Source organism: Carettochelys insculpta, chromosome 11 (assembly GCF_033958435.1).
Source record: "Carettochelys insculpta isolate YL-2023 chromosome 11, ASM3395843v1, whole genome shotgun sequence".
In the NCBI taxonomy this organism is placed as follows: domain Eukaryota; kingdom Metazoa; phylum Chordata; order Testudines; family Carettochelyidae; genus Carettochelys; species Carettochelys insculpta.
Window position 1 is genome coordinate 26424166 of NC_134147.1, and position 14302 is coordinate 26438467.

The window sequence follows — 14302 nt, forward strand, 5'->3', positions numbered from 1 at the left end:
CTCACTGGAGATATTTAAGAACAGCTTGGAAAATGTCCAGCTGGGATGATATAGTGCTTGGCCCTGCCCTGCGGTCCCTTTTAGTTCTAGTATTCTATGACAATTTCATCTTTCTTTTTCTTCTTGTCTTTGAAGTTTCTAGCTCCCATGCCCACAGACAGGAAAAAAAGCTTGAAAACATGACCCAACTGCATCCAGAAGAGCTCTGAAAGCAAAAGACAGGAATGCCAAATGATTAATTATCTCCTTTTTTTTAACACTAATCTTATTTTGGGGCCTAACTAACTAATTTGGAGCTCAGAGTTAGCAATACAATGCTGTCTGTTCTCATGATTTTTATCATACTTCGTATGATATTATGGGATGTTCTTAAAGCCCCACATCTTGGAGACACAAAGGGCTCAACTTTCAGTTTTTAACATGTCTCCAGCCCTCATAGTTGAAAAGCTTGAACACATGACCCCAGTACACCAGTGCTCCCTGTAAGTTGACGGCTTGGATAGCCACTCAGGAGAGATTCAAATACCACACAGCTGATCAGCACAGCACCCACAGGGCCACCAGCTGGCTGCACGTGCATCTGTCTACTGGTGGTAAACACCCACACATGCCTCGAGGCACATCAAATTTATTCCACACGTGGAAAAAAGACCTCCAGGGACCATTGCAGTGCACCTTAAAGGCATCTCAGAAACTTGACAATAAAGGGGAAAATACCTACATATGTTGTTCCAGTGAACTGTGCTGAGCCTGGGGAGTCTGTCCTGGGTTTCTGAACACTTGGGGTTGGCTTTATTGTTTAGTTTCCTGGCCAGGGTCTGTCTGGCCAGATTTATCCAGCAGGAGGCTGTAACTGTGAACTCACTATCCACCCCCTGCCCATGGACAGCCTATTCCGATGAGCTCTCCCTGCTCTAACTCAGGATTCTAGAGGACGGGTATTCCCAGCACTGCCCTTGGCCAGAGCATTTTTGATTAGGCATCCGCGCAGCCCCCTCGCCTAAGGCTGACAGGGTCCTTGCTATGATGGGCGCCGCCATCTTGTGCCCCGGTACCTTACTGGGCGCCGCCATCTTGTCCCTCCCTCGGCCTGGGCGCTGCCATCTTGTGCCCTCCCCGAGGGCTGAGAGCCCCCGCCGCTGAGTCCATCCGGTCTCATCCGCTGCCTGGGCGGCCATGGAGGGCCTCGCCTGGCGCCTGCTCCTCTGCCTGGGCTGCGCCCTGGCGGCCCCGGAGCTGCTCAATGAGGAGGTGAAGCGGACTGTGGATCTCAGCACCCACCTGGCCAAGGTGACGGCCGAGCTGAGCCTGGCCAACCCGGCAGGGAGCGCGGGGGGAGCCAGCTCCTTCCTACTGGCGCTGGACCCCGGCCTGGAGAGCCACCTGGCCTACCTGGGGGTGCAGGTGAGTGCGCTGCCCGTCCCCAGCCTGGACCGCTCGGCCGTGCCCGGTGCTCCCGCGGGCGGGCGGCGAGGCGCGCTCCGCGATGCACGATGGAGACCTCCGGGGCGGGCGGGCGGCCCGGCTCGGCGAGGGCAGCGCCTCGCCAGCCCTGGGCCCTTCCGCGCGGCCGGCCGGCGGCTTTTCTCTGAGCGGCTGGCGCGGCGCAGCCTGGCCGGGACTGACACGTAAGCACAAGTGCCGCGGCGCGGCCGGCCTTGCAGTGCGGCCGCTCACCGCGCCGCGGGCGAGGTGGGGACAGCCACGAGGCGGCTCTGGCCGTCCCCTAGGGCATGGCCGTGCGGCCACTGGCGTGAGAGCCGCGCCGCTGCTTCGCCCTGCACGTCCCGGCCGGGACCTGGCGACTCTTGCAGGGGAGCCGGGTTTCCTTCTGGCGGGGGCGGGGTGCGGTGGGTGAGCGACGGGCCAGTGAACATCCGTCTCACTGCACGTGTTGGGAGCCGTCTTTGGGGGGTGGGCGTTTAGAGGACGAGCCCTGTCAACGGGAGAGCCAAAGGGAAATCCAGGCTGAGCCCGAGCCTGGACGGACAACTGTCAACGAAGTGCTGCCTAAACCTTTCATCCCCTTCCAGTCGCCCATCAAGGCTTCACTCACTCACAAGACCTAAATCCCCCCACATTCGCCAGTTCTAGTTGCACATAACTTGCCTGAACGCAAGTGAAGCACAACTCAAAGCTGCTCTATGGCTGGCTGCCCACCTGTCACCCCCAGCCCGGCAGGCATAGCTAACTGACCAGAGGTGGTGCCCTCCGAAGTTTCCTGGCTCCCCCGTGTTGTGCGGGACTTAGGTGGGGGTTGTGAGAACACAACCCCCCATGTAAGTCAGGGGTCTACTATATAAAGTAGGAAGTGATTCTGAAAAACAGCTGTTGGCGCAAGGAGCTGGCAGCCAGGATGCTTCAGCTTCCATTCCAGCTGTGCAACTGAGTTACTTTGTCACCCTGGGCCAAGTCACTTCACCACTCTGGGCCTCCTTTTTTGCCATACCATAAACGATAAATAATGCTTCTCTGCCTCAGAACTTGAGATGTAAGAGTTAAGCATTTGAAATTCCCTGGCTTATGCTATAAAAGGGCAAAGTATTAGACTAACAGTCCAATGCTTCAAAGATGCAGTTGGGATTTAAAGGAATAGTAGAGATCATCAGTAGAACTCCACTGAAGCACAAAGGGCCGTATTTTTCTTTTATCTAAATTTTCCTTTCAGGTTCTTGTTGTACACACCTGGACAGTAGCTGTGTTTCTGTCAGTAGATCATAACACACTTTAGTTATCACTGCAGCACAAAGTATAAATTGTTATTCTATGCCAGGATCAATACACAGCAACTTCATTAAACTCAGGTTACGTCAGGCTTATTCTGGTGAAACAGTAGATTTGGTTCATAGTGTGTTAATGTGGTATTTATATAAAGGCTTTTTGCACAGACATTGTGTGTGCTCCTTTTTATAGAACTCAAGTAGCTTTTGTGGTAGGATACAGAGATTTCTAAGTTCCCTTTACAAGGCCAGCTCAGGTTGGTAGTGACTGAGGGTTGTCATTGTCAGGTCTCTGTGAATCCTAGCATACTGTTAGCGCTCTACAAATAATTAGGTTGACACACCCCATGAAACAAGGAGACTGGAACTTTGCAGAGTCTGAAAAGGGAAGGAGACATGGAGACTGATGGTAATCAGTCTATTTCATCTACCACATCTAAATGTGGTCCTTCAAGAACAGTATGGATAGATATTGGAGTATGGCAGAAGCTTACATCTTCGCTGCTGTATTTGTCTTGTAGATGTTTACAAGATCTAAGTTCCCAATTCTTGTGCTATCACTCCAGGTACACTCTTTCTCAGGAGGTTGAGAAAGTAGCTGTACATGGGCTGTTTTCTGGAAAATGAATGAGACTGTTGTACCAGGCTTTGCTTTTTCACTTGGTGACCACTCTCTTGGGTGCTCCAGTGAGAGAAGCTTGGTAGGAGGGTCTGCTGGATGGGTAGGTCGACCAGTGAAAGACAGACTCAGTTCTGTACCTTTGCTAGTTTGGGAATCAGCTTACAACACTGATAGGAGCTTCAGAAAGTTCAAAAGGAGCCTCTAGTTTCTATTCCTGGATATAGACCCCAGTTCGTTGAGTTGGTCAGTGTTAACGACTGACCCTAATAGATATTGGGTTTTTTAATAAATGTGTATCAACTAATGTGTGCCCCTCCATTAAGAAATTAATAGGAATTGTGTAGTATTTGATCCAGTAAGTGCAGCTGCCTCACCTGGGAAGCCTGAATGGTCATCAGTCTGAAATGCTTTGTTCTGGAATAGGTGAAAGCTGAGGAAGAAGAGGAGAACACCTTAGAGGTGCGGGAGACTAAGGTGAAAGGTAAAAGGTAAGTCTTAACCTGCAGTGCCACATACTAAGGAGCAGTTATATTGGCGATAGATACTGAAATACAACAGACGCCTAGGAGCAGGGACTTAAAATGTTTGTTTTCCTTTCAGACCATTGCCCACGCTCCCTCTGTGTTACATTATTCCCTCCACTTAGACAATAAAGGAGAATCCACAGTGAAGTGCACCAATCTCCTGGTACTTAAGATAGAGAAATGGAGAAAAACACACCAGGATCTCCACCTCAGAAACAATACACAGATGATATTTCAGTCCTGATGGCAAGATTCCCTTTGAGCAGTCATTCATGCCTGTGCCAAATGATAACCAGTTATTGACTACCCCATCACCATTTATATGTAAATGTGCCCACACAGTGAAACAGAAATCTCCTGAGGAACACACCAGGCAACTGGCAGAAATATATTTTGGGCCAGATCCTGCAAGGCTCTTAATACAGTACTGCCATTTGTGCAAGAAGGAGCCTTTTAAAAGCAAATAGAAAACTTACAAGGTCCTCCCTACACCAGTGTATGTTGCAGGGACTTACAAATGCAGGTCAGGCCAGCAGTAGTCTTCGTATTTATGGCTTTCCTGCTGTTCTCCCTTTCAGTGGCAAATTCTTCACTGTGAAGTTGCCATCTCCTCTAGCGCCAGGTGCCAAGATCCGTTTATCCATCGAAACAGTTTTCACACATGTCCTGCAGCCGTACCCCACGCATATCTCACAGGCAGAGAAACAGTTTGTGGTCTTTGAAGGAAATCATTATTTCTACTCGCCGTACCCAACCAAGACCCAAACCACGCGTGTGAAACTGGCCTCCAGGAATGTAGAGAGCTACACCAAGCTGGGCAATCCCACCCGGTCAGAGGACATGATTGAATATGGGCCCTTCAAGGACATCCCACCATACAGCCAGGTAAACGCTTGTGGGTAGTGAAAGGTTCTTGAAAATAAATTGTAGCCAATTGTTGGCTTGCAAAGTGCACTACATAAATGTGTCTATGGCTCTCGGAGTTGAGAACGAACCATAGAGAGATTTGCTTCTAGGTCACAGATTCACCCTGAATTCGGATGGTGGCAAGCATCTGAAAACACGTGTTCTACATGAATAGAGCTAATATTTCTCAGTCCACTTCCTAATGGGTAAGTGTCTGAGCACAAACAGACCACAGTTAGCATTAACTGTCTGTGGACTTGGCCTCTCTGCTAAGGCTGCCAGGGCACAGATCTCCTGGGATGATATGGGAAGAACTTGACCTGCAGCTGCCGTTGCTGTTCTGAGTACACAGAGAGGACTTCCATCTGAGGGTGTCAATTCAGCAGCACTAAATTCACTCAAAAATTTTTAAAGGAAATAGTTGTAGCAGGCTGAGGGGCCTTCTAATACTTTAGGCAGCTCATGGGCTAGTATAGAGAAGAGACTTCCTGTTGATCTATAACATAGTTGCTTTGTACATATTATTCTTAATAAATATTGCAGCATCAGTATTCTCGCTGCATGATTCAAAGTTTGATTTAGCACCACTCAAGTGTTCAGTCAAGCACTTGACTATTTGGCTGTTTTTCCTCTCAAGTTTCACCTACCTGTGACTAGTTGTTCCAGCAGTATTTACGTCAGAAACTCAGCTACTCCCATGATAGCACTTTTGCCAGCAAAATACTTGCACTCTCAACAAGTGGGGTTCACGTTGACAGGAGAGGAGCCCTGCCTGCCGTGTGCTGTTTACATTAGCACTTGCTGCAGCTAAGCTTTTGTCCTTGAATGGGAGGGACGTTGGCACCTCTGAACAACAAAAATCACGTTGTTCAATTGTCACTGTAATGTAGGGGATGTAATTATTACTAGTCTCCAAGGTTCCCTCTAAGGCTGTGCAGCTGCCTTATTATCTGTGTGCAGGGGCTCAGGGCTGCTGCAGCTGGGAGGGAGTTCCACAGCCACTGGTAGTTGGAGGAATGTGCCTTTCCCTTGGCCACTGTGGCAGCTCCCTGATGGAGCTGGAGGAGCATTTCTCTCCCTAGGCTGTGATGGGGAGAGAGATGTGCTTTTCTAGCCCAAGCAGAAGGGCTGGGATAAAAAGGGGGCTGTAGGGGCTACAGCCCCTAAACTCCCTGTGATGTGGGCCAGCCCTTCCTGGCTGTGGAGTGGGTAAACAGCTCTGTGCTGCCATTCCTTTCCCAGCTGGAACTGCATCACCATGCTTGGAAGCCCAGTCCCTGCAGTTCCTTGGGAATTGCAGCAGCAGGAGGTAGTGCCTGCAGGTAAGCATGGGCAGTACAGCGCTATCTCTACCCCCAATGGAAGCTGCTCCAGGTAAATGCCCCACAAACCAGTCACCAACCCTGAGGAGTGTTCCCTGTAAGCTGAGTGTTGAGTAGCCATCCAAGAGAGATCCAGATGCCGCCCTGCTGATTCGCAGAGTACCTACAACCACCCCCAGTGGACAGCATGTGTTCCTGTTGGCGGTACACATCCATACTTATATTAGTGCACATAACAAAATTTATCCCGCCCAGGGGTGGAAACAATGAGGGAACACTGGCTCTAAACCCCATCTTCCTCCACAGCCTCCTGCCCAGACCCCACCTTCCCACCTCAGCCTCCTGCCTTGAGCCCGTTTCTGTACTCCAAACCCCTTGGCCTCAGCCTGCATCCCAAACACCTCATTCCCAGCCCCACTCCATAACCCGTACCCTAGCCAAAGCCCTCGTACCCCCCAGCCCTGAGCCCCCTCCCACAATCCAAGCCCCTTGGCCACACCCCTGTAACAGATAGTCCATGTGCACAACTAATTTTATGTCCACCAACATGCAGCCAATGTGTCTCGTCATCTCCATAGTGGTGCACATAATAAAATTCATTCACCACATGGACATAAAAATTAGAGGGAACACTGCTTGCCTCTTAGGTGACTTCTGTGCCCCGGAGCTGTGATTCCCTCCAGTCCAAACAACGTCCATCAGTGAGCTCAGTGAATTCTGTTACCCAAAGTCAGTTGTATTAATGGCAGAGGGAATCTCAGTATTTAGGGGCTTCCAATTGGCCCACGCCAACTTCCTTTGTTCCATGTACTCACTTGTCAAACCTAGCAAATCCATGAAACGCCTTCCACTCGATCAGTTGAAACAGCCAGACCGAAGTTGAAATTGTGCTGAAGTGCCTTCAGTGATGTCTCCAGAGTGTCAGTGCTGAGCTTCAACTAAGGCTGTGTATACGCTAGGCAAAGCAAGTTGACTGCAAATAGGCAGTTCTAGCTATGGCAACTGTGTATCTGTACTTGGCTTCCTTGGCTTTCCCTGCTGAAGAAGGTTGATGGGAGAAACTCGTGAGGAGTAGAGGGGTTGACTGCAACCCTTGAGAGTTTGATTTTGCTCATCCCTACCAGACGGGGTTGATCTTCTAGGCTAATGTGGACTTGGCCTTAGGAGTTTTAGTTTCCAGTGGTGTGCATTTTTCACCTTGTACTGTGTGACCAGCTGTTATAAATCAAAAAAGGGGGTCCAGAGATGGCCTTTGCTAATGGGCTGCATTACAGTGGAATGATTTACTCTGGGATTTGATGGAGGTGGAATCCTTCCCTCTGGGTTTCAGTTATTTCCTTGCCTGGGATTTGTATCTTATTTTCTTTCATTTTCAGGATACTCTTAAGATACACTATGAAAATAACAACCCGTTCCTGACCATTACCAGTATGACAAGGGTCATTGAAGTGTCTCACTGGGGAAATATTGCTGTAGAAGAGACTGTTGACTTAAAACACACAGGAGCTATGCTCAAAGGACCTTTCTCCAGATATGACTACCAAAGGCAGCCAGACAGCGGAATATCATCTGTCAAGTCTTTTAAGGTTTGCATTTTGTGCCCTCTTTTTTACCACCTTTCTATTGAAAATCCTGTTGCCCTTTCTTTTGTCTCTTATTGGCAAGAGCACACAAGGGATAAGGAGGAAACATAAAAAGTTTTCAAATATTTACAAGATGTTATTAGAAAAGAGGAATTACTCACGGTACAAGCTAAACCTCTCTTGTCAGGTACCAGTGCCAGACAAGAGAATTTGCTGGACAATGGGAGGTCAATATTATTGTCTAGCACATTACCAACACTTCCACTGCTCACTGGTCTCTTGAAGACACTTAGGGGTAGATTACAGCTAAATAACAGCATAGAAGACAGAGAGCCAGGACTGGTGATTGTAGACAAACGTTATGGGACAACAGGGACCTCAGCCATACCCATGAGAAGTGGTCATCCAGCTAACTAAACTAAACTCATGCTGGATTAAAGTTTACCAGCCAAGAGAATTCCAGATTAGAGAGGTTCAACCTGTAGTGCAAAGTCTGAGGGGTAGCCATGTTAGTCTGTAGCTTCACAAATAAGTCCTGTGGCACCTTAGAGAGTGACAAATTTATTAGGTCATGAGCATGACCCACTTCTTCAGATGAAAATGGAAGGGAAAAAGGAATCCAGGGTTTATATAGCAAGGAGGCGGGGGTGGAGGTGGGGGAGCAGAGGAAGGTACCTGTCACTATTATGACCAGTTAATGAAGCAAATTAAGTTGGATGTGTTTCATTCCTGCAAAGATGGGGAAATTGCCCTTGTAATGCATAACAGTTAAGATCTCTATTTGGGCCCAGATTAAATGTGTGAAACTTGTAAATGAATTTCAATTTAGATGTCTCCCTTTGTAATCTTTGTGATAAAATTCTTTTATAGAAGAATAGCTACTTTTAAATTCATTATTAAATGTCCAGGGAGGTTAAAATGATCACTTACAGGTCTCTGCGTGTAGCCATTCCTGGTGTCAGATTTATGTCCATATATCTTTGGCACAGGGACCGTCCCGTTTTTCCAGTGTACATGGCAGAGGAGCATTGCAGGCTCGTGATGGCATATATCACATTACTGGATGTGCAGGTGTCAGAGCCCCGATCACGTCTGATATTGTTAGGTCCTGTAGTGGTGTCCCTTGTAGAAATATCAAAACAAAAAAGCAGTAAAGTAGCACTTTAAAGACTAACAAAATAATTTATTAGGTGAGCTTTGTTAGCCTTTAAAGTGCTACTTTACTGCTTTTTTGTTTTGATAGTATATAGACTAGCATGGCTTTCTGTTACTTGTACAAATATGTGGACAGAGTTGGCAGTAGGGTTTGTTGCAGGTATAGGCTCCTGAGTTAGTGTTCCTGTGGTGTGATGTGTGGCTGGTGGTGATATTTTCTTGAGGTTGGGCAAGGACTGGCATGTCACCCAAGGTCTGTGAGAGTGAGGGATCATTTTCCATGTTAGGTTGTAGATTGTGAATGATGCGCAGTAGGGGTTTAAGCTGGGGGCTGTAGGTGATGACATGTGGTGGTCTTATTTGCCTTGTTGGGCCTGTCTTCTGGGTACTCCTCTGGCTCTGTGAATCTGTTTCTTTACTTCCTTAATTACCTACTTGTCCTCCATTTCCTCCTCTGGCTTTCTGATTTTTTCACCAGAATCTGTGGGGTTCTGTGCACTGATGCCAAGCGTATTCCCTGAAATATTGGGATTGATTGCATGCCATGTTCAAAAATTGTCATGTTACCTCAAGACCGACAGAGAGAAGCTACTGAGTATGAACTTGCAAGCTCAGCCCATGAGGAGCAATGGGATAGAATAAAATGGGAATTTAGGCAGATCAGATAGGATGTAAAATAGAACCCTGAAGGAAGCAGTAGAGTAGTGTGCCCTGGCCGTTTTGTTAGGTGTGTCCCTCATAGCTTGGGACATGTGAAGCTGAACTGTACAAAGTACTGAGTCAGACTGTTCTGTAGGAAACAATTCTACATTGACTTCAAGGCTGTAGCCTGAAAGATCCAATAGATCTTTGTAATCCATAACTCCTCTGAATATGTGCAGTAACTTTGGCTGAGCACGTTGTGACCGATCACGTACATTAATGCCATTTTGCCACATGCTGCTTCCACATAGTCATTTTGTTGCTTCCCGCAAGACTTAGTTCTGTGCCTGATGGAAGCTGAGCCAAGTGTCATCCATGGCTGCTTTGCCTATTTTAGTGGAAATTGTCTCTTTAGCACATGTACAGAGTGCTGCTTCTCTCCCCCACGCAGACGATTCTTCCTGCCGCGGCTCAGGACGTATATTACCGGGATGAAATTGGAAACATTTCTACCAGCCACCTTCTCGTCCTGGATGACTCTGTGGAGATGGAGATCCGCCCCCGCTTCCCTCTCTTTGGAGGCTGGAAGACCCATTACATCATTGGCTACAACCTGCCGAGCTATGAATACCTTTATAACCTTGGTGCGTGTCACAGAGTTGAGGTAGCAAAAGTCCAGGCTTACTATGTTGAAAATGACATTTTTACAGTATGGGGCCATGGTAGACTTTTACCTATCTATTTGTTGCTAGCTATTACTTTTCTAACTTTCAATCCATTCCTCTGATTGTCTGCTCCTCTTCCCGTATCCTTAGGCCTCTTGTTAATAACTCATTTTCAGGGAGCCAAATGATCCTCTTCTGAGGGGGGCATGAAGGCCCAGTCCTTGAGCAGGCTGAGATTCACAGATTGTGGGAAAGCCTTCCCATGGAAACCTGTTTGATTTCAGTCTTTTCTGCCCTCTCCAGGTGACCAGTATGCACTTAAGATGAGATTCATTGACCATGTGTTTGATGAGCAAGTTGCGGACTCTGTGACTGTAAAGATAATCCTTCCAGAAGGTGCCAAGTAAGTGACACTGCCCTTACGCTGTTGCTGCTGAAAATGCTTCACCTGTGCATTTATGGCCTAGGCTTCTGTCTGCTCTTGGGGTTAGAGTATCATGCGATGAAAACAGCGGACGTGAGCAGAGAACACAATCTGTCTCACATTATAAATTGCTGCTTAAACAGCAGAGAACTTGTTTTCAATGTGCAAATGAGTAGTTTGCATTGGGTCACAACTGGCCAACCAAATCTTAAATCATACCATCTCAGACGTGATGGAATCATGTGGGAACATCTTTTTATTTCTACAGGAATATTCATGTGGACAGCCCCTATGAAATCAACCGAGCTACTGATGAGCTTCACTACACCTACCTGGACACATTTGGACGCCCGGTTATTGTGGCACACAAGAACAATCTTGTAGAGCAGCACATCCAGGACATTGTGGTAGGCTTGGTTCCTTTGAATAATTTAAATGAGCAGCCAAGCCTCCTCCACACTCACTTTTGCAATCATAACAATATCAGGTCTGGAGCTGAGGTGTTCCTGAAAAATTATATGAAAATTCTGTAGCTTTACATTTTTCTTTTTGCTATGTGAAGTTCTCTCTGCTAGAAGATATGAGAAACTGTAATGCAGACAGTGGCTTGCAGTCCCTAAAAGAAAGCCAGCATATCACAGACCCAGCCAGCTTGGGGCAGCTGCTGCTCAAGAGATCTAGAAAATGTAAACTGTGTAGACAAGAACCGTGTAACATTGCTGATTATATGAGCTGGATCAGTCATGTGCTTTCTTGGATTTTAGGAACATTAAAGAACTAGAAGTTTCTCCCTTGATGAACAGCAAGTCTTTGCTCAGTCTCTGAATTCTGGTTTGCAGGTACACTACACCTTCAACAAGATCCTGATGCTGCAGGAACCACTGTTGGTGGTTGGAGCCTTTTACATCTTGTTCTTCACAGTGATCATCTATGTGAGGCTTGACTTCTCCATCACCAAGGTACTATATGACAAGGTGCAGCCTTGGGACTGAAAGGGAAATTTTATTCCCCTGATAGTTGGAAATTGCCTGTATAAATAGTTCCCGTCCTTCAATCTTCTTTCTAGTGGAAAATTCCTGTTTGGGTACTTACATGGTCTCTCCTCACCATAGCGTCTGAAAACCTCAAGACCTATGTTTTGTTTTGGTATGTGATGAATACTCCATGTTTAGCTTCCATGTGTGACATTCCAGCCATGGGACAAGAAGTCCATTGAAATCTAATTGGTTTGTTTCTTTCCTGTGGAAGTCCTTTCCTCCAAATTTTCCCTTGATTTTTTTTTGTTTGGCCCAGAGGTAGCCTGGCTGATTAGAGGCAGCCAGAGGCTCTATGCTTGAGTCAAGCTATTTTTGGCATTCTTTTCACAGCTGTTGGCTTTAAATTGTGACATTTAAGATGTGTGATGTTTTTGCATAGCACATGTGGCTAGAAAGATATTGCCTCAGGTAAGGGTTATTGCATGTGCTTTCTATGTACTTTATCACTACTTGTAGGATCCAGCTGCTGAAGCTAGGATGAAGGTGGCCTGTATAACTGAGCAAGTTCTCACCTTGGTGAACAAGAGACTGGGGCTGTACCGCCACTTTGACGAGGCGGTGAATAAGTACAAACAGTCACGAGACATCTCCACTCTGAACAGTGGCAAGAAGACCTTGGAGACAGAGCACAAGGCCCTGACCAATGAAGTAGCCTCTCTGCAGTCCAAGCTGAAGACAGAAGGCTCTGACCTGTGTGATAAGGTAAGATCTCTCTCCTGTCTTAGCTGTGCTCTGTTCCTGGCCTCAAAAACCCCTCTTCTTACATTCTAGATGTCCTCTGATGCTTAGCTAACTGCTGCCTCCTGTTCTCTTTCATCTGTTCCAAAGTAATTGCTTCTTGTCAGAAAGATGTAGGGGATGTTTTTATTTGGGTGGGTGGGGGGGGTGAAAATGGTGGAACTCTGCTGCTGTTTTTATTGCTGTAAACAATGTGAGGTGAAAAGCTTCTTGCCACTATTACTGCCTGTCTCAGAAAGAAGCCCTAGAATACCTGCCTGGGTGCATATTATTTAATGCCGTTATAACATACAATCCTGCTTGTGTTTTACTATTACGTTCCTACTAATGGCAAATGGAATGAAAACTTGGATGTTCTAAACCTTGATGTGGGGGGTACTCAGCTGAGCATCCAGCGCTCTTTCAGCACTTGGCCTGCAGAGAAGGGGCCCAATTGGTACCAACCACAGTAATGGTTTTTGTGCTGTCAGTATTGATCCCATGCAAACTGGACCGAGACCCACCAAATTCATTTTGCACTAGCAACCACAGTAATTATCGGAAAACTACTACTTTTGGTTCCCTTGCTCCTGAGTTGGACTTGTACTGGTGACCTCTATGTGAAAGTCTCTAACATATCATTAAACATTATTACTGAAAGTAAGAATTTATATCATCTCAATGCTAGTATCTGTCTTCTGAGATCCTCTTTGCCCCTTCCCTTCCCTGTCTCACCCCCCTGAGGAATTCTCCAAATGCCATGCCCTGTGCTGTGCCTTCCTTGGTCCCAGCTCCACCAGCTTTTCTGTGCAACTGTGTCATAGAGCCATTTGTGTTCTGTCCTCTAATATTGCTTTATTCTGAACTCCTACCAGGTGAGCGAGATTCAGAAGCTTGACAGCCAAGTGAAGGAGCTGGTTCTCAAATCATCTGTTGAGGCAGAGCGGCTGGTGGCCGGCAAACTTAAGAAGGACACGTACATTGAGAATGAGAAGCTGCATTCCAACAAGCGCCAGGAGCTGGTTGCCAAAATTGACAACATCCTTGATGCGCTATAACTTCAGAATTAAAGGAGTGGGAGGGAGGAGAAAAGTGAGTTGAGATTAAAGGCTGTTCAGTGGACATACTGTGAGCCAAACCAGTGATGCTTTTTGATCAGCAAAATCGGGGAAGGGAGAAAATTTGAAATGGAACTGTCTGGAAATATTTTTTTGTGTGTTAGTCTTTTTAAGGGCCTCTTTGCCTAGTAGCATCAGCTGTGGAAGGGATCATGGTATAATAAGATTTGGGTTTGGTTGTAACAGGGTTCCTTCCACACAGGCAAGGCAAAACCAGATTATAAAACAGTCTCAAACTCTGTATTTTGCTGTGTAATAGGGCCCTTAACTGTCCCTGTACAAGTAGCCAGACAGTCTGGGTGTAGCTGTGCTCATGGCAGATCTGAATGTTGAAGACAAAGAGAATAAAAGCAACTTTTGTTCTTCTGAAGGCTTTAAAATAAATCCACTTTCCCCTTGAATTTATACTTTTGTATTTTGGAGAATAAGGAGCTTGAGCAAAGGAGTTTTGTACTGTTTTTAGTCCCAAAAATGAGGTTTTTTAGCTGGCAATGTTCTGAGCCTGTTTAAAATAAAGCAGTGGCTGGAATCCAGTGCAACTGAGAGGATTTCATCCCCTCAAAGCCTGTACTTGTTCTTGTTATGTTGTGTTTTTTTTTGTTTTGTTTTGTTTCGTTTTTTTTGTTCTGTTTTGGTTTGTTTTTTTTTAATGTGCAGAGAAGACACCATTGCAATAAACAAGGGAGGGTGGATGTTCAGTGGTTTCTCTATTTCCGAAGGTCTTTGCTGGCTCCTGTGCTAACCTAGGGGACTGCCCAGTTAACATGCAGATTGGAAGTGTTCTCCCCTGCTCCCTTTTCTTGCGCCCCCTGCCTCACAGTGATTAAGTGAGGCAGGCTCAAGAAGAGCCATACTGTGGAAGAGAGG

At 46.7% G+C, this 14302-nt stretch overlaps 1 protein-coding gene across 1 annotated transcript; it reads left to right on the plus strand.

Moving 5' to 3' along the window:
• The first annotated feature begins 1132 nt into the window (after positions 1-1132).
• Positions 1133-14005, plus strand: RPN1 (ribophorin I). The gene is made up of 10 exons (XM_075005453.1): positions 1133-1404; positions 3766-3830; positions 4445-4751; positions 7471-7680; positions 9926-10118; positions 10443-10542; positions 10832-10970; positions 11403-11522; positions 12057-12302; positions 13193-14005. Exons 1-10 carry the CDS (start codon positions 1177-1179, stop codon positions 13373-13375), a joined length of 1791 nt encoding a protein of 596 aa, XP_074861554.1. The 5' UTR covers positions 1133-1176; the 3' UTR covers positions 13376-14005.
• The last annotated feature ends 297 nt before the right edge of the window (positions 14006-14302 follow it).

Coding starts and splice junctions, on each gene's coding strand:
- RPN1 (XM_075005453.1), top strand. CDS start 1,177: ATGGAGGGCCTCGCCTGGCGCCTGCTCCTCTGCCTGGGCTGCGCCCTG. Junction 1,405..3,765: donor TGGCCTACCTGGGGGTGCAG/GTGAGTGCGCTG, acceptor GTTCTGGAATAG/GTGAAAGCTGAGGAAGAAGA. Junction 10,543..10,831: donor ATCCTTCCAGAAGGTGCCAA/GTAAGTGACACT, acceptor TTATTTCTACAG/GAATATTCATGTGGACAGCC.